This window comes from Mirounga leonina, unplaced genomic scaffold (assembly GCF_011800145.1).
Source record: "Mirounga leonina isolate KUSES-001 unplaced genomic scaffold, KU_Mleo_1.0 Mir_129, whole genome shotgun sequence".
Classification (NCBI taxonomy): Eukaryota; Metazoa; Chordata; class Mammalia; order Carnivora; family Phocidae; genus Mirounga; species Mirounga leonina.
In genome coordinates this window covers 11,065,651-11,086,302 of record NW_023270323.1, presented here as the reverse complement: position 1 = coordinate 11,086,302, position 20,652 = coordinate 11,065,651, and the positions used below count along the sequence as shown (strand labels likewise).

The window sequence follows — 20,652 nt, the reverse complement described above, 5'->3', positions numbered from 1 at the left end:
TTCTTTGTTTTTTGTAAGTCACTCAAAGGCCCTTCTTGGTTATCCAAATTTGAGTTTAATAAGACATTCGTCATCAAGGACAATGTGATAGGAGCTTCTGCTTGGTACTCAGCTCTGATAGCTGGGGAGAAGGGGGCTGCATTGCTTAGTGGATGTTAGGAGCTTCCTGAAAGTGAAAGTGACCTTGGACTCTTACCTTCTGAAATGCGGTGCTATCAGAATTTCTCAAATGAATTAGGATGGTTTCAGCTGAGGTCCACTGTCAGGAAAAGATACTAAAGTCCAATTACCCACCATGAAAGCAAGGGGTATCTGGACTGATGACAATTTCCTCTAGATCAAGTCACCCTGGCACAGATGTCACAGGATGATATAGGACACAATGACTGGTGTATGTGGATGTAATCTGAAAAGAAGTAACCTTGAGAGGCCAAGCTTCAGCACCACCATGTTGTATGCAAAGATCTGGACTAGAAGGGACAAGGCAGAAATGGGTAATAGCCCACTGGACTGGGTGGAACCAACTGATTCAAAAGGTCCCGACAAAACAGTAGCAGCTGAAACCAGGGCCTACCAGTGGATGCCAGGCTTTTCCCAGTTTGTCCCCATCCTGGGAAGGAAACTCCCTTGAAAGAGTAAGCCCCTAGGGTTCTTGTCAATTTATAAAGGAGATTTTAGGGGCACCTGGGTGGCTCAGTTGATTAAGTGTCGGACTCTTGATTTTAACTCCAGGTCATGATCTCAGGGTCCTGGGACCAAGCCCCGCACTGGCCTCCATGCTAAGCGCAGAGTCTGCTTGGGATTCTCTCTCCCTCTCCCTCTAAAATAAATAAATAAAATCTTAAAAAAAAAATTTGTAAAGGAGATTTTAAATAGGGGATCGATCCTAAATTTATTGGCATGTAGGTATTCAAGTGATTAGAAATTTTTAAAAGGCATGACCAAATTTATACCTTAAGCTAGTGAGGTAGTTCATGAGAGCCCATTCAATCTTCACATCCGTTCTAAGAGGTAACTACTACATTGCCATGTCACAGATAAGGAAACGAAGCCTCCTAGGGTCATACGATTTGTCCAAGGTTATTAGACAAGGAAATTAACATTAGGATTTAGATCCTAGTCTAATTCTCAGCCTATCCTCATTTCCCTGGAACACATTGATGGGAGGCAATGAAAGTACTCGATAGCAGGATCATTCTGAAAAGACTGACAATCAGTTAAACATAGCTCAGGGCTAAAACACAATTTGGCATAAACATGGAGAAATAAACCAACTAATCCCTAATTTCTAAGTTTATCTCATGTGCTCACAAGCTTAAAATGCACCTGAATATGTGCAACATATATGCACCTTAATTTTGAGATCCAGCTGTACAAATCACAGGAAATATTTCATGCATTTCTATTCTCTGCAAATAGAATTAGAGGTGAAAGATATTCTTCAGGAAAGCCAACTAAAAAGCTGGCCTCTTCTGTCTGGGAATATAAAGGCTGAAGGAAAAGTCCCAAAAGGAAAGGTAATTCAACATGGTTAAGGAATTGTTCAGCAAACTCTGAAAATTAGTTTAAGGGGAAACTTCTAGATGCTTGAAGGACATAAAAAAATCCTATAGGTTCCAGGGTGCCTGCCTGGCTCAGTTGGTAGAGCATGTAACTCTTGATCCTGGGGTCTTGAGTTCAAGCCCCATGTTGGGCATTAGAGCTTATTTCAAAAAAAAAAGAAAAAAAAATCCTATAGGTTCCAAGAGTTTAGGTAAACTCATGAGATAGATCCAAAACAAAAGGAAATTATGTATTTAATCTAAACTAATTATTTATTATTAATTTAATCCAAATTAATTATTTATCCAACCCAAAGGAAATCGGCAGTAAGAAAATAGACTGTTGATGACACAAGGTAAAAAATCTAATTCTGTATATTTTTTAAAGATTTTGTTTATTTGTTTGAGAGAGTGAGAGAGCGAGGGAGAGAGAGAATGAGCGGGGTGGGAGGAGCAGAGGGAGAGGGAGAAGCAGGCTCACCACCGAGCAGGGAGCCCGACCTTGGGCTCGATCCCAGACTCCGGGATCATGACCTGAGCCGAAGGCAGACGATCAACCGATCAACCAACTGAGCCACCCAGTAGTCCCTCTGTATTTTTTTTAAAAAACCAAACCTCAGAAATAAAAATGCTATCACCTTGCAGAAAAAAAACAACCCAGTACTTGAACAGAAAATTCACAACAGTTAACAACCATAGGGGAAAAAAAGCAATATAGAAATCAACATCACTAATAAATTTTAAGTATATTAAAATAAGATGTGTTAGGGCGCCTGGGTGGCTCAGTCGTTAAGCGTCTGCCTTCGGCTCAGGTTATGATCCCAGGGTCCTGGGATCGAGTCCCGCGTCGGGTTCCATGCTCGGCAAGAAGCCCGCTTCTCCCTCTCCCACTCCCCCTGCTTGTGTTCCTGCTCTCGCTATCTCTGTCTCTGTCAAATAAATAAATAAAATCTTTAAAAAAATAAAAATAAAAAAAATAAGATGTGTTTCCTATCACTAAGAAAACAATTTTAAGGTGACTGTCCCTTGTTGATAAAAGTTGAGTGGAAGTATATTCTTACATACTGTAGGTAGGATTAAAAATTCATCTAGCCTTTCAGGGAAAAGTCTGGCACTATGTACCAAATAGGCTTTGTCACTATAATTCTAAAAAGCTGTCTTAATAAATAAGTTGCAATACTGGCAAAAATTTATTAATTATTTGGGGCAAGCTTTTCTATTTATAGTAGTATTGTTATTTATTTTTTTAGGATTATTTATTTATTTATTTGACAGAGGAAGAGTGAGCACACAAGCAGGGGGAGCAGGAGAGGGAGAAGCAGGAAGGAGCAAGATGAGCAGGGAGCCCGATGAGGGGCTCAATACTAGGACCCTGGGATCATGAACTGAGCCGAAGGCAGACGCTTAACTGGCTGAGCCACCTAGGAGCCCCAGGGCTGTTATTTATAAATACATTCTTATTTATATTACCATTATTATTTATAGATGCAGATAACCGGGAATTTAAATTCCCAAAGTGAGACTAATTTGAGTAAATTACGATACAATGAGATACTATGGAGCTATTTAAAATGTAAACATTTTGACAATGACAAATCTTTATATTAGAAGGTAAAGCAAAAAAAAAAAAAAAAAAAATAGGGGCGCCTGGGTGGCTCAGTCGTTAGGCATCTGCCTTCGGCTCAGGTCGTGATCCCAGGGTCCTGGGATCGAGCCCCGCATCGGGCTCCCTGCTCGGCGGGAAGCCTGCTTCTCCCTCTGCCACTCCTCCTGCTTGTGTTCCCTCTCTCGCTGTGTCTCTCTCTTCAAATAAATAAATAAAATCTTAAAAAAAAAAAAATAGATAGATAGATATAGATAGGTATAGATAGAATGTTCCCTGCCATGTTAACCTGGCTGGCTCAGTCAGAAGAGCCTGTGACTCTTGATCTTGGGGTTGTGAGTTCAAGTCCCACATTGGATGTAGAGATTACTTAATAAATAAAAACTTAAAATAATAAATAATAATAACATAAAGAGACCAAATTTGACTCCAAAATTTTCATAGTGATTGCTTCTGTATGTAGGATTGTGGATGATTTTTTGTCTTTATATTCTTTATATTTCTTTACATTTTTTGTACTATGTAATATCTTTGAAATGGCTATGAATTACTGTTTCATAATTAAGAAAAAAGGAACTGAAGAAAAAGGAACAGAGATAGATGAAGTTGTGGTTATTTCAAGCAGCTCCTAAAACTTGGTAACAGCCTGATGACTCTCAGGAGCCAGACTGCTAAGATGACTCAATCATTGTCTGTGTTCTTAGGTTTTTATAAGGGAGGCTCACCAATACCAAAAGCTTCCAGGTAAGAGATGCCTGCAGAAAATGGAATGTAAGGGAGTGAGAAGGTCTGATGGGCCAAGTCAGGACATAGAAAAGTGGGCTGACAAAGTGTTTATCCTGAAACAGCACCCACTCAACCTTCAGAATAAAATAACCAGAAGGGAAAATGAAGCACCTGGAATCAACTGGAAAGACGTGTTTACCTGAACAGGTGGCATGCTATTTGTAATAGTATTTGTGGGCCTTTTCCCAACAACCTTTTCTGGCCTCAGCTCATCAGATCAGATGTTATTAAGATTATAACCATAACAAAAATTAAAAACTGAAGAATTAAAAAAAAAGATTATAACCATAAATTTTCATAGACTGTTGGGACACCTGGGTGGCTCAGCCGGCTAAGCATCTGACTCTTGGTTTCAGCTCAGGTCATGATTGGGGTCCTGGGATTGAGCCCACACCAGGCTCTGTGCTCAGTGCAGAGTCTGCTTCAGACTCTCTCCGCCCCCACCCCCGCTCCTCCCCCTCTCATGCTCTCGCTCTCTCTCACTCTCAAATAAACAAAATCTTTAAAAAAATTTTTTTCACAGACTGTTTGAACCCTAGAATTATAAGAAAATCTTGTAATGAATAAGATTAATGGAATTTGTCAGCCATTGGAGCAAATTACTGATACTGATCTTCCGTGATAGTAACAGTAAAACCAACTACCACTTATTGAGTCTTTCCTATGTACCAGATCCTGTGACAGGTCATGTACATGTGAAGGGTAGTAGAACATGCCACCCCAAAATATGCCACTTTGGCATGAGGATTATTTTGAGCAGAAGGCAACTGAGAAGAAGCAGATACAAGAGCAGCTCCCTGCTCCCCCTCTATATGCCTAAAAACAGGACATAAATTTGTAAAGGTGTCTCCCTTTCCCTCTCTACCAGGAAGGACGGAAGCTAAGCCCAAGAGACACCGTCAGACCCTACCAGCCAAGAGAAATCTACACCAGAGGAATCTACAGAACAAACCTTGCTAAAACTATACCCCTTATCTCCCACAAGTTCCCCCATATATTTGCCTTCCCACAATTTGCCACCCCTACAGGCTCAAAGTCCTTTTTCTTTGTTTTGTCCCTTCTCTCTTGTTCTTTTAAGATGATATATAAGCCCAAGTTCTAACACCTCTTTGAGGTACTCATTCCTGAGTGTTCCCCTATGTATTTGCAATGCACATGTTAATAAACTTTTTTCCTCATTAATCTTTTTGTCCAGTTTACAGGGCCCCAGCTGGAAAGTTCAAGATGAAGAAGAAAAATATATCTCAGTAATCCTCCCAACAATCCTGTCATTCAGGTACTATTATTACCCTCATTTACTCATGAGTGCAGAGAAATTTAGGGAGGTTAAACAATCTGCCATGGGCTAAGCTAGGAAATGGTAAGGCAAGATCATAAGAGTCAAATCCAGGGTCAATACTATACATGAAAAATAGATGAAATAATAAAAGTTCATGAGTTCCACTTGTATAAAATATTATTCCTGCCACTCAAACTATATGTCACATCCTGGTCACTATTCTTCACCTTCCTAAACGCTTAAGTCACGTGATTTATCAGATGAGGCAACAGGTGCACAGAAAACGTGTTGACTGACATTGTGAAAGAATAATAGCCATGTTGAAGAGGGGAATATCCTAATTCACATGTCTAAACAACTCTTATTTTGAAGTAGCTACCTGATTCAAACACTCATAATCCTAAATTCAAGAAATATTTCCTAGCATTCGCTGTAGGTTGTAAGCTACTTTATAGTGGCCTCCCTAAAAGAATATATAAGCAAAACACATCCTTGACCACATAACCCAACTACCTTCCAAAGAAGAAGGGTAGGACCAGGGAAAGCCAGACACTTTTCAGTAATGCTGAAAATGGTTCCTTATATGCTTTATATACTTTTATATACTTTCAACAGAGGTTAAACCCTAAAGCCCTGGCTTGAAAAGGCCCAGAAGTGTTTTTTCCCCACCCTCCATTACTAAGCCAGAGGACATGCACCTAGTACTCTAGCCAAAATCAATCAAAATAAAGGCTGATGCTGAGCTCAAGCATCTGCATTTTACAGGAAAACCAGGCATCAACTGCAAGCATCTGGTACAAACTTCCAGCTTTTTGATCTGACATTTTCTAGCTACTATGCCTGGAACATTTGAAGTGCTCAATTAATATTAGTTATTGTGTTGGTTATTATTATTAATAACATCTGTTGCATCTAAACCAGAAAAATAACAAAGTCAGTATCAAAAATAAATTCTTCTTTGCTCCTGCTTCCAATTTTCTGATTTGCTTTTCTTTCTTTCTTTCTTTCTTTTTTTTACCAAGCAACAAAACTTTTATTAACATTTTGAACAGCTACTGAGAAAACCAGTGATTCAGCTGTTACTGAAACTGGTAGTTTCTAAACTTAAATTGGGGCAAATGGCTACAGTGCAGAGCAATGCCATCATTGGGCACTATGAATTCAAGACTGAAGAATTAACAGCCATCCCTCAGGTGGAGAACCAGGTGAGAGTTGACTCTTTCTGGATGTTGTAATCAGAAAGAGTGCGGCCATCTTCCAGCTGCTTGCTGGCAAAGATGAGCCTCTCCTGGTCAGGGGGGATGCCCTCCTTTATCCTGGATCTTGGCCTTCACATTTTCGATGGTGTCACTGGGCTCCACCTCCAGGGTGATGGTCTTGCTGGTCAGGGTCTTCATGAAGATCTGCATTTCAACCTGTTAGCGAATGCAAGGACACTGGATGCAATCACGTCAAGTCACGCAGACAAGAAGACACCGACACCCGATGATGCCAGCCATTCCTGAACCCTGCTTTGTTTTGCAAAACCCTTTATTATAGCTTAGAAAATTTCTTTCAAATACTAGAAGAGCCATGAGAGGTAAAAGATATATATATATATATATGTATATGTGTGTGTGTGTGTGTGTATATATATATATACACACACACACGTCATGTGATTGCATGATAAAAGAAGACCAAAATTAGGAAATAACCCTCCTGTTATCTTGAAGGAAATTATGTCAGCTATTTCCACGACTCATGTAAAGCAATTTCAATATTGTTAGACTGCCGTGCTAGCATTCTGATGGTCAGCCTCCTGGGAACACTTGAGCTCTGATACAACAGAGCTTCTGGGGAAGGGGGTGGTACAGGGAATGTGGCCCAGTAAATGTTTGCATGTTGGGTTCACGTTGCACTCATCTTACCTGCTCTAGACATGTGTTGGAAAGCAGGAAACTAAATTTCAACAGTAAATAGTCACCTGGTGAGCAATCTCTCAAACAATGAGAGAGGATGCCTGCTTCTGGAACTTGGAAGGAGTTGCTTTGACAAAAAGTTAATTCGAGGTAAGGAAAAAAAATGACACCTGCAATTGCAGCCCATGAAGGTGACTACACCTACATTCCAATGCTGTGAAAGTTGCGAGGTGCAAAACAAGTCTGTAGAGTGGAGGTGGATAATTTGAAGAGAAGGAAAGGGATTGAAACTGAAAAGAGACATGAATGGAAGATAGAAGCCTACTAGAAAATTCGAAAATAGAGCCTGAGACTCCTGGTACGTTGGCAACATTGTCTTCCCTAGGGATCAATTAAGACTACTATATTATGCCCATAATTTCAAATAAAATAAGCCAAGATCACTAGGTTCTTCTCATAGGTTATAGCAGTTCTGAGGTACAATGAAAACATCTCTAAACTTCCCTATCAATGCCCCTATTGTCTTGTTCCTTCCCCTTTGTCTCTCAAATGAAGCAAAAGAAAATTATAATTGAATTTCACATTGAGGTCCCTGATGGTGGGTTGATGGCTCAGGGAAGTCTGAATAGTTTCAGCAACCCCTTCGCCGTCTACCCCAAATACCAAAGGAGGAGTGCCATGTCTGTGGCCCAAGACCATCTGTAAGACTAAAGGGCCAAACCTTTTCATTATATGTATCTATCCTGTCTTCTCTCCACCATGGTATATCAATTGTGTTAGGGTTAATGGTGTATTATTTAGCCATTGGTTGCAAGATCCAGACTCAAGACAACTGAAATCCTGGACTCGGAGCTGTTGCAGTAACTGGATACAATTTTGAGAAATAAGTGTGGGTTTTATAATATGGAAAGAAGAGTATGAGTGAATGTAAGTAGCCAAAAGAGAACTGGAAACATCTAGCTCATGTTGATTGCTGCCCAGCATTCCTCCTCCTCCTGTCATGGGCTGCATTTCTTTTAGGGAAATACCCCCACCTCAGGCTTCTCAGCCATGCAGTTTGATCCAACCTTCTGCTTCAGCAGTGTGTCCTGAGTAGCTTAAACCAATCAGCTAAATCAGGGTTTCTCAGCCTTGACACCATTGACATTTGGGGCTGGAAATCTCTCTGTTGTGGGGGAGATGTCCTGTGTATTGTAGGATATTTAGCAGCATCCCTGGACTTTACCCATTAGAAGCCTTTGTAATACTCTATAGGTAAGATAGCCAAAAATGTTTACAGACATCGCCAAATGTCCTGAGGGGGGAGAGAGGCAAAAATCACCCTTCATAGAGAACCACTGAGCTAGCTAAACTCATCCCTCACTCCAAATTTTAGTAAAGGACCTACTTGCCCCATACCAGCCATATTCTCCAATATTCACTTTCTCAACAGGCCATACAGACAGCCAGGCCAGAGGTGGACCAAGCATAGTCTTCTGGAAAAGGTCAGACTTTGAATTCACATGGATCTAGAATTCCATCTCAGTTCCACCACTTTTAAAGCTGTGTCACCATAGGGAGGTGACAAATCCTTCACCTAACCCGATTCCTTTAAAACTAAAAGAGGGATCTGAAAATGGGCAAGGTTAAACATGTACCTGGCATACAACCCAGCCATTCCTCTCCTTGAGGTATTCATTCAAAATAAATGAAAGAACATGCCCATACAATGCTCATGGCAGCTTTATTTGTAAGCATTCAAAACTAGAAACTGATCGACAAGTTTATGGATAAACAAAGTGTAGGATATCCATGCAACAGAATACCACTCAGCAACGAAAAGGAACACATATACAACAACATGGATGAATCTCAAATAATTATGCTGAGCAAAAGAAGCCAGACCAAAAAAAAGTACATATTGTATGATTCCATTTATATGAAATCCTCAAAACCACAAATTAATCTATAGTGCCAGAATGCAGCTAGATCAGTGGTTGCTTGGGGTGGGAGTGGAGGGCATTCCAGGTGGAGGAGGTGATGAGAGAAGAGCAGTGAAAAGGGATGGATTACAAGGGGCACGAGAAAACTCTTGAGAGGATGAACATGTTCATTATCTTGATTGTGATGATGATCCCACAGTGTCAAAACTCATTACATTGTACTTCAAATATGTACAGTTTATGGTATATCCAATCATACCCAATAAAGCTGGAAAAAAAATGTGTGTCAAAGCATATATAGGAAGGGGCTCCTGGCTGGCTCATTCAGAAGAGCATGCAACTCTTGATCTCTGGGTTGTGAGCTCAAGCCCCACATTGGGTATAGAGATTACTTTTTTTTTTTTTAAAGATTTTATTTATTTATTTGAGAGAGAGAAAGAGACAATGCAAGTAGAGGAGAGGGGCAGAGGGAGAGGGAGAGGGCGAAGCAGCCCCCACTGAACAGGGAGCCTGACGTAGGGCTCGATCCCAGGACCCTGGGATCATGAACTGAGCCCAAGGTAGACACTTAACTGACTGAGCCACCCAGGCGCCCCTAGAGATTACTTTTTTTTAAAAAAGCATATATATATAGGGAGGAAACAGCAGAAATCAAATCCTCTGATCACTCTCTTCAAAAGTGGCACCTTTTCAACAATTTTTCAGGTAATATATTCATTCATTAAACAAATACTGATAGAATGGCTACCATGGGTAGATACTATTGTAGACAATAGAGACACCATGGAGAAATAACAAACAAGTAAGCAAATAAATAATTACAGATAATGACATGAGTGCTATAAAGGAATTAAAAGAGGGTGCCATCACAGAAAGTGACTGAGTAAAAGAAAAGTCCAATTTATCAGGGGTGGGGGGTCATGGGGACGGTCACAGGAAGCCTCCCTCCGGAGATGTTATTTGAGTGGAGCCCTAAATAGTTAGGAAACATCTCTGTGACAGTCTGAGGGAAGACAACCTTGGGGAAAATAAACAAGTGCAAATGTTCCAAGGCAGAAACAAGTCAGATTAACAGGATTAGGGTAATGTGTTTGCACCCAGTAGGACTGAAAGATGAGTGGGAGGAACAAGGTCCAAAAGGAAAGCAAGTATCAGATAAACATAGGGCCTTATAGGCCACAGGAAAGGGTGTCACTCAAGGGAGTGAGGTGATCTTTTTGACAATGATATGAATGCCATTTTTTTTTAAGTTTATTTTTTTTAGTAATCTCTGCATCCAAGGTGGGGCTCAAAAGTCATGATCCTGAGATCAAGAGCACATGTTCTTCCAAATGAGTCAGCCAGGGGCCCCTGCGTGAGTGCCATTTTTAAAAGATCACTATGGCTGCCAAGGGTAAACTAAAGAAAGGCAAAGATGGAAGCAAGGAGGTCAGTTATGGGACTTTTTCTGTGTTCCAAACAAGAGATGGTAGAGACGTGGATAAGGGTGACAGAGGTGGAGAAAGAATGGATACATTTGGGATATTTTCTGAAGGTAGACCCAGTAAGAGTTGCTGATGGATTGGACTGGCAGGAAAGAGGAGATGAGGGACACAGAGGAATTACAGATGACCCCTAGGTTTTTGGCCTACATAATGCAATGGAAAGAACACTATTTACTGGAATGAAAAAGAAGTTAACTATTCTTAAGATCATGATGAAAAGAGGCTAAAGAAACCAAGTGACAGCAAGACCCCAATAATTTGTCTGAGATGACACTATTAAGTGGTGGAACTGGTGTTCAATCCCAGGTGGTCCATGCCCTACACCTAATGCTCTAAATCTGTTCTACACTGGATATAAATACTTCTTAAAGACAGTGAACAAAGGGAGAGTTCATTTTCCCCCTTTATGCTTGCTGCCCTGTCAGCCATTGGCAAAAGTTCTGCCTCATCAAGATCCTGGCCCAGCCCTGTCCCCAAACTTTCCCCCTCTGATGTTAGAACTCTGCTCTGCTCTGTTATTGCCCTTCCTTCCTTTCAGGGTTGTTGTGAGGACTACAGGATATAAATAGAGCACCTAAAAGAGTTTCTACATCTAAGTTTTTATTATATGGGTTTTTTCTTTTCTCTTTTTCCTTCTCTCTCCCCCTCTTCTGAACCTTGATAAAATGTTTTCATTGAGGACATTTTTATCAACTGAAAAAATGAAGATTCTTTCCAAAAATTTCAGTTATTTACTATTAAATGTCTATACCATAATATTTTTCATTAAAAATAAAATACAGCATGCAATTCACCTAAGGTTTCGGTATCTAAGCCATTTTCCCTAAAGGCCTGCCTCTTCTACACTGCCAACCAAAGTTTCAGAATGTTCACTACCACTCCTCGTTCATTCTGCGTACTCCTCCTGGATGAGCTCAAAGACACCCATAGTTTCAGCTTTCTTCTCTACACCCACTCCTTCCTGAGCGGCACACCTGTAAAGCCCACTGCTACTAGAGATATCCACTCGTGTCTACCAAGAACTTTGAACACCAACATACCTAAAATCAACATAGCTCCCACACGCCCAAGACAATTCTTCCTTTCCCAAACCCACAATCTGGAATTCATCCGGAATTCCTCCCTTTCATTCACCCACATCCCCTCACTCAACCATATCCAATCAATTGCACTGTCTTGTGGTTTCTACCTCTTCCATGACCCCTGAGTCAGACCTGTACCAGCCATGCTGCCTTTACTTCCTTAAGGTATGCATGGTCACACCTGGATTACTAAGGGAAGATAGGCAATCATGAATAAAACAGGTTACTTTTTAGAAAGGAGAGGGCAAGCCTTCAGAGGGAAAAAAAAAGGAGAGCAGAAATTAAAAACTTATAATGGTTAGGGGATAAAACTGAGAGCTTCTTCCAGAAATTGGAGCAAAAGACAAAAGGATGGAAAACAGGAGAGAAAAGATAAAAAATTAGAAGGCCAGTACAGAAGATGTAGCATATGAATAATAGTACTTCTAGAATGTATAGAGAAAATGAAAAGGTAGAAATATCTACCAAAAAATTTAATACAATTTCCCACAACTGAAGGAAATGAATTTCGAGGTTGCGAGGGTCTGTGTAGTACCAAGCACAATGGGTACTGGTAAGCGTAGTTACTGCTATCTGTGTTAGTGCTTACTCTGTGCCAGGCGCTGTTCTAGGTGCTTTACATATTTAACTCATTTACTTGTCACAACCATCACTACCCACTTTTTAATTTTTTTTTAGAGATAGAGCACATGAGTTGGGGGAGGGTCAGAGGCAGAGAGAGAATCTTAAGCAGGCTCCATGCCCAGCACAGAGCCCAATGCGGGGCTCGATCTCATGACCCTGAGATCATGACCTGAGCTGAAATCGAGAGTTGGACATTAACCAACTGAGCCACCTAGGCGGGCCCCTATCACTAACCACTTTCTACAGAAGATGAAACTAAAGCACAGGAAAGTTAAATAATTTGTCCAAGATGACACAGCTTAATAAGTGATGGAACCAGCATTCAATCCCGGTGGCTCATGCTCTACACTCAATGCTCTACATCGCCATGCTACACTGGATTATTAGTCTTACACCATGATTCCTATCAGAACAGTGGGATCTAGGAGAAGATGCTGTAGCTTCCAGAGAGAAAAAAGCAGGTCTCAGGGAAAGCATCCAAAGTAAAAATGACTTTGGAATGCTCACTAACAATATTAAAAACTAAAAAGAAATACACAAATCCTTCACAATTTTAAATGAACATTATTTACAACCTACAATTCTACACTCAGCCAATCTATCAATGAAATCTGAGCAGAAAATACAGACTTTGGACAATAAGACCTCAAAAAAATATCTTCCCACACACCCTTTCTCAGGTAACTACTGGAGGATATGCTCCACTATAATAAAAAAAAATAAATAAACCAAGAAAGAGGATGGTCAGATACAGAAGAAACAGGAGCAACTACATCAAAGAGTATGAAGTGAATCCCCATGATGATAACAGAAATCATAGAGAGCTACATAAGAGTGTGGAAATAAACAGTTCAGGGTAAAGCAGGACAAGACCTCTCAGGAAGACGAAATGATAGAATACATAGGATTGTTTTGAGAAGACTGATAACTGGCAAAGAGCTTGGGGTTTAGTGATAAATACATTACAAACTAAGCAAATATTAACTCTAATTACTAAATACTGAGCGCACACACACACACAATGGCAGGAAAGGAAAAGTAATAATAGTCTACTACATAGCTCAGCTGTGAAGTATTTACACATAATAATGTTAACATAATAGTGTCATAATAATGTTAACATTCAATATTGATCTAACCAAAATTATAATATAACCTATATTTACAGGTAGATAGAAATGGTATGTATGTGTATTGAAGATGAGGAAAGAAAAGAAAAAAAATGCTATCTTCTATATGGGAAGTCAATACCTAAAAAAGAAAAATCCAAGAAGTAGCAAAATCAAAGGATTATTTAGAGACACGAAGGTAAATAATAAAACAAGTGAAAGAGATCAAATTAGTTGCCTCCACAGAAGTGGAAATGAGTGGTGAGGATCCAGAGAGCTACTGCTCTTTTGTTTTGTTTTTTTTTAAGATTTTATTTATTTATTTGAGAGAGCAAGCACGAGCCAAGGGAAGGAGCAGAGGGAGAGGGACAAGCAGACTCCCCACTGAGCAGGGAGCCTGATGTGAGAGTCGATCCCAAGACCTGGGATCATGACCTGAGCCAAAGTCAGACACTTAACCAACCGAGCCACACAGGTGCCCCTAAATAAATCTGATTTTTAAGAAATTAAAACTTACTAATAGCAACAATGTTAGATACATTGTGCAGTAGATTTGTGGTCTTTAGATTGAAAAATATTTCTAGTTTTCCAAGACACTATTGGAGGTGTTATCTCCAGCCCAGATGAATTAGTGACAGTGACCCTAAAAGGAAAGTGCAAGCTACTCAGCAGGACATGAATGACAAAACACACACATAATTAATCCCATTACCATCCAAAACATATGTGATTAATTTTTTAAAGAAAATAGTAAATTGGTTTTGATTTCTAAAGAAATAGAAACACACTGAATTTTTGCTAAAGACTGGTCTTTGGTTGTGTAATTAGAAAATGGTATTTTCCCACATTTTAAGCAGTTAGCAACTGAGCTGTCATATTTATGATAATAACATTGATGGAGGGGGAAAAAAACTAGTCAACTGGAAGAAAGAACAACTGGCGAGGGCAAATGTGTAAAAAAGGTGGAGAGAAGTGGTACAACTGGGTAACACAGAGAAAATCCCAGACACTCCACCAAGAAACTTTGGGAGTGGCTCTGGTTGGCGGATAGGCAACTTACACAAAGAACATGTGAATTTTATAAAGCCAATCTGATCTAGCAATGTGGAAGCTCCACCTCCTCAAAGTTATCCAACCAAGACTACATCCAGACCCCCTGTGCTCCTGAAAGCTGTTTCCAGGCCTAAGGATCACTAAATCAAATGCGTCACTGACATCATAATTCCTAAGAGCAAGTGTCCTCCATGTGAGCCAGCATATCAAAGGTAGGAGAAAGTATCTGAAGATAATTCAGACGATAGCTTCTAAATATTTTGAAACAACAACCACCAGATACAACTCCCCAGTGAAAAGTCAAACTGTGGGCCCACAGGGGTGGATTATGGCCCCCTAGGTATGCTTTGATCAGTCCATCCCTTACAAAATTGGAAATGGTCACATTTATAAAATTTGCATTTACAGATGAACTGATATGATGTCTAGGATTTACTTCAAAATAATCTGATGGGAGGCACCTGGGTAGCTCAGATGGTTGGGTATCTGACTTCAGCTCAGGTCATGATCCCAGGATCCTGGGATCGAGCCCCTCGTGTCAGGCTCCATGCTCAGCAGGAAGTCTGCTAGTCCTTTCCCTCTGCCCCTCTCCCCACTCATGCTCTCTCTCTCTCTCAAATAAATAAATAATCTTTAAAAATACCTAACTTATTTAAAAAACTATAATAAAACATAATAAAAAATAATCTGGTGGTAGGGACTTGGGAGGGTGGGGGTAGAAAATGAGTGAGTGTAAGTGAAATAAAATTGGCCATGAGTTCATAAGTGCTGTTCAGTGATGGAGACATGGAAGTTCATTTTCTTGTTCTTGCTACTTTTGTTACATTTGAAATTTTCACAAAAACACAATAACCAGTTGTGTTCTTTTTCCTCTTTATTTCATCTCCTCTTGCAAAACTGAAAGATTCACTCTCTGGGAAATATTGAATTGGATGATTTTTTTTCCCGATACCATTCCAGAATGGCATCAATAGACTAGAGCTAATGAAGAAAAGTGAAGAGAGTCTAAGAGACTTGTGGGGTACCAACAAGAAGACTACTATAGGGGCACCTGGGTGGCTCAGTCGGTTGTGTCTGCCTTCAGCTCACAATCCCAGGGTCCTGGGATCGAGGCCCGCATCGGGCTCTCCGCTCAGCGGGTAGCCTGCTTCTCCCTCTCCCTCTGCCTGCTGCTCCCCAATTGTGCTCTGTCAAATAAATCAATAAATCTTAAAAAAAGATGTAAGTGACAAACTGATTCTCAAAGATTATTATTTTTAAACAGAAATGATCAGGAGATGCGATAGGTAAAGTGGCCAGATTTTGAACTAAAAAATCAGGTCATGTATGGTCTGGCAAGCATATATACATTGAAAGAACAAAACCCAACTCTTGAAAATTCAAGACTTTTGGTCTCCACAAAGGTCAACAGAGTCAGGCCAATATAATACATCTTTGCTCCAGAGATTATAGCAGTAAAAAGGTAGTGATGCTCACAGTAATTACCAGAATAACTATTAGAGTAGTTCTCATTGTGGGCCAGTTTCCATTTAATCCTCAAGACAACTGTGTAGTAGGTACCCGTATCATCCCTGTTTTACATGTAAGAAAACTGAAACTTGGAGACATAAAGCAAATCTCCCCAAGTCACACCGCTATAAGCAGCCAAGCTGAGAGCTGAAGAAGGCAGCCAGGTGTAAAGTATGAACTCTTAACCACGAGGCCAGGAGACCTTTTAGAACGAGGCTAAGATAACAGAAGACACTAAACACCTACTGATTCACCTAACAAACATTAAATTGTGCTCAAATATAACTTTCATTTTTTTTTAAAGATTTTATTTATTTACCACAGAGAGAGAGAGGGAACACAAGCAGAGGGAGTGGGAGAGGGAGAAGCAGGCTTCCTGTGGAGAAGGGAGCCCGATGGGGGGCTCAATCCCAGGACCCTGGGATCATGACCTGAGCCGAAGGCAGACACTTAATGACTGAGCCACCCATGCGCCCCCTCAAATACAACTTTTTTTTTCTTTTTTTTTTTTTAAGATTTTATTTATTTGCGAGAGAGAGAATGAGAGACAGAGAGCATGAGAGGGAGGAGGGTCAGAGGGAGAAACAGACTCCCTGCCGAGCAGGGAGCCTGATGTGGGACTCGATCCCGGGACTCCAGGATCATGACCTGAGCCGAAGGCAGTCGCTTAACCAACTGAGCCACCCAGGCGCCCCAAATACAACTTTCATACCCAAGTGCGCTGTACTGGATTCAAATTCTAGGAAAATTGGTTCATGCTAGTCCAACATTTTCCAGCTAATCAAGTCCCCATTCTCTAGCCTCTCTGTAAATAAGCATTTGCCTTAAAATAAGGTCTTTGCATTTTCATGTCATTTTCACATACGTATGTGTGTTTCACATGCTCCAAGGGCATCCCAGAGAGACAATACGAAATGAAGCAAAAGGGCAAAAGGGAAAAGATGATTTTTTAGGAAAACAAAAGCAGAAAGTAAGTTCTACTTGCTACTTTAAAGTACTAGATGACAGGGGCACCTGGGTGGCTCAGTCAGATAAGCATCCAACTCTTGATCTCAGCTCAGGTCTTGATCTCAGGGTTGTGAGTTCAAGCCCTACCTTGGGCTCCATGCTGGGCATGGAACCTAGATAGATAGATAGATAGGTAGGTAGATAGATAGATAAAAATAAAGTGTGGTAGGAGAATAGTAAATGATGTTTCACTGAACACTGGAAACTAAAGAGTTACTAAAATGAAACCTAAAATTTTTCTTAACCAAACAAAATTTTTCAGTCTACCATGTTTAAAAGAATTTTGCTTGGGGTGCCTGCCTGGCTCAGTCTGTGGAGCATATGACTCTTGATCTCAGGGTTGTGAGTTCAAGCCCCAAGTTGGATGTAAAGATTACTGAAAAATAGAATCTTTAAAAAAAACAAAAAAAAACCAATTTTTCTCTCTCCTTCTTTTTGGCATCTCAAAGATGCAAATTCAAAATAATATCTCTGACAAGGAGTTTCCTCTTCCCTTAGTGCAATTTTACAAAAATCACAATGAATAATCATGTAAATGACTCAATTCCAGCTACTTTTTCATCTACTTACAGTGTTGTCTCTTGTGGTACAAAGGAAGGGACACAGAAGATCTGTCAGAGCTGTCCATCAACCCACAGGAGCTGGCTCATCTACCAATGGGCATTCATATGTCTGTACAAACTTCACACAGTAAAAAGTTGGAGACCTTCATTCCCTTGGATGTGGAAAGCACTGAGTACAGATTTGATTATGAGATGATATCACTTAGGTGGAAGAGGTCTTCTCAAACCAACTTGCCTTTCCCTTAGGTAAAGCTGAATTTCCTCAGCTACATCCTCCTGACATTTCAGGTGATTCAAGCGCTTCATTTCATACTCCCTTTCAAGTTTGATGGCTGGAAAATAAAATACATGGAGCAATCCAACTGACATTTCTCACCAGGCATAATATTGTTAAAAATGAACACTGAATCACATGGCAAAATTCATATTCTTAGATACTAAACAAGAAGGGCTACATAGGGGCACCTGGGTGGCTCAGTCATTAAGCGTCTGCCTTTAGCTCAGGTCATGATCCCAGGGTCCTGGGATCGAGCCCCTCATCAGGCTCCCTGTTCCGCGGGAAGCCTGCTTCTCCCTTACCCACTCCCCCTGCTTGTGTTCCCTCTCTCGCTGTGTCTCTCTCCGTCAAATGAATAAATAAAATCTTTAAAAAATAAAAATAAAAAAATAAAAAAAGAAGGGCTACATAGATGAGGGGTATGGGTGTGAATGAGTATATTTAAACATTTCTCTGATAATAAGCAAAATAACACAGATAAAATTTGCTATTTACTAAAGTAGCTCTTACAGAACTTACATTCTGCAGAAGGGAGCAGAGCATTCTTAATGGCTTTAGTTTTTTTGAGGTATAAAGGGCTACCAAATGTAATTTCTCCCAAGAAAGGTAACTTGATGTTGGCTAGGTTCATATACCAGGTCTTTGTAAGCAGTGCAAGTTCCCAAGGTTCCTGTCTGGGGCAAAAATTCATTAATTCATTCAATAAATATTTACTGAACATCTATTGTGGGATATACAGAAGACATCTTAACTCTCAGTTCCATTTTCCACTAGATATTTTCGCTTATGGGGGGAATTCAGGATTTTCCAGAGTTGTAAATCTAGCCAGGAGAAGGAGCTTTACATTAAATGTATAATGTATAATGTGTATATTTTATGTATATATATATATATCTATACACACACACTAATGTAGAGATATATTGAAAAATTATGATAAATTATGATGGCAGGAACTTTTGTTCAAAAATAGCCTCCCTGCAGTCAATCCAATCTTTCCATGTCTTTTAAGAGGATATAGTTAAGAACTGTACGCTCCAAGTCTTTTATGGCTGATCACAAATATGGTCATATTAGGGAAGGGAAAAGGGGGAATACTCGTGCATTGAGCAGGGTGCTTGGCATACACAAGGGCTTTGAGTGTGTGATCTTATTTTAATCTTTACAACCACCATGCAGGTAGATAAGGAAACAGAGACATGGAAGTTAAGAACCAGAGCTGGTACTTAGCCTAGGGGTAGTTATTTAGAAGCACTAGTACCAAGAGAATCCTCAGAAAACTGGAGAAGTGGGGGAGGAAATCCCAAACTATAATATTAAAAATAATCACCATGAACCTCAAATGAATTGTTTTATATAATTTCTAATTTGGAAATTTAAAATGTCAACTACATGTTTCTCATCTCAGAGAGTCCATACACGAGGAAAGGTGAAAGACCTGCTTTGGTACAAATCGGGGAAACGAGTATTCTGTACATGGGTCTACTTGTTCTCCTCCTCCAGCTTCCTTACTACTTCATCATCTAACTTTAAGGAGCGACTTGAGGTCTACAATGATTATAAATGCATTTGAACAAGGGCACAAAGATGTATTTATAAGAATGTTCACTGAAGCATTGTTTGTCAAAAAAAATTTCACAAAATAGCCTTAATGTCTATCAAGAAGAGCCTGATTAAACACACTGTGGTTCATACACAGAATGGAAGAATGAGGTTTATCCTTATATGTTGATTTGGAAAGATGAGCAATAAAACAGCTAATTTTTATCTAGCACTTACTGTATGCTGGGCACTGTCTTAATCAGTTTACACATATGAACACCTTTAATTGCCACAGCAACCCTATGAGGTAGGCGGGTGCTATTATTATGCTCATTTGAGAGATTAGGAAACAGGAGTAGAACAACTTGCTCAAGATCACAAGGCTGTTGTTCATGGGTTTAGGATTTGAAACCAGAAAGTCAGACTCTAGAATCTGAGGTCTTAATCATTAGGCTATATAAGATATGGTGGGGGAGAGAGCAAAGTTCATAGCTCCCTCTGCCTGCTGCTCCCCCTGCTTGTACTCTCTCGCTCTTCCTGTCTCTCTTTCTCAGGTAAACAAATTAAAAAAAAAAAAAAACCTTAAGAAAAAAAAGAGATATACCTGACACCAAGACATTTTTAGGTAGATTTATACTATCTACAGAGGTACTTTAACGTAGTTGACAGTAGTAGATGTTGCTTTGGAGTCAGAAGACAGACTTCCATCTCTGTCACTTGTTTACTCCATGACTGCGTGACTTTGATCAACCCACTTCGCCAAACCTCAGTTTGTGTTGTTTTGTTGTAAAGACCAAGTAAGATAATTTATAAATTCTTATTAAAAGTATTTTCCCTTTTAAAAAAATCACTATTCAGATAACTGAAAACACCTCGCATAGTCCAGTATCTCATGGAGAACCTAAGGGTTTTCGGTACTTCTATTTTACCAAGGACACTCCCCACGCCCAGTCAGTGCTCACCGTGAGGAAAATACTTACACTTTATAACAACTGCCCTGCAATATGGTCTTCACTGTGTTCTTTCTTGGCAAGCCATAAGCCATGGTGAATTTCCACCGTCCAAGTTCTTAACATAGGTGCCTGATGGAATGACTGGCATACTCTGTTTCGCTTTACCTGAAATGTTTGCAACTCACAGAATTAATGGCTTTCACTTTAATATCCACATAATAAAAAGATTTAGAAAAAGCATTTTTAGGGCGCCTGGGTGGCTCAGTCGTTAAGTGTCTGCCTTCAGGTCATGATCCCGGGGTCGTGGTATCGAGCCCCGCATTGGGCTCCCTGCTCGGCAGGAGGCCTGCTTCTCCCTCTCCCACTCCCCCTGCTTGTGTTCCCTGTCTCTCTCTCTGTCAAATAAATAAAATCTT

General features: G+C 40.1%; 1 protein-coding gene across 2 annotated transcripts in view; it reads right to left on the bottom strand.

Annotated features, from left to right (window-relative positions):
- Positions 1-6,217: 6,217 nt before the first annotated feature.
- The window catches only part of CUNH4orf36 (chromosome unknown C4orf36 homolog), a 15,226-nt gene continuing 791 nt past the window's right edge, over positions 6,218-20,652 (bottom strand). Inside the window, exons 1-4 of one of the 2 annotated variants that reach the window (XR_004679173.1) lie at positions 20,264-20,528; positions 18,261-18,415; positions 17,472-17,796; positions 6,218-6,624 (exon numbers count right to left, since the gene is read on the bottom strand). Coding sequence is in view for 1 of the 2 variants with exons in the window: in XM_035004580.1 (XP_034860471.1) it covers positions 17,663-17,796; positions 18,261-18,415; positions 20,264-20,328 (354 nt within the window). In the remaining variant the exon portion in view is untranslated. Of the gene's footprint in view, positions 6,625-17,348; positions 17,797-18,260; positions 18,416-20,263; positions 20,529-20,652 lie in introns of those variants that run through there. The other variant, XM_035004580.1, reaches the window with a different exon arrangement.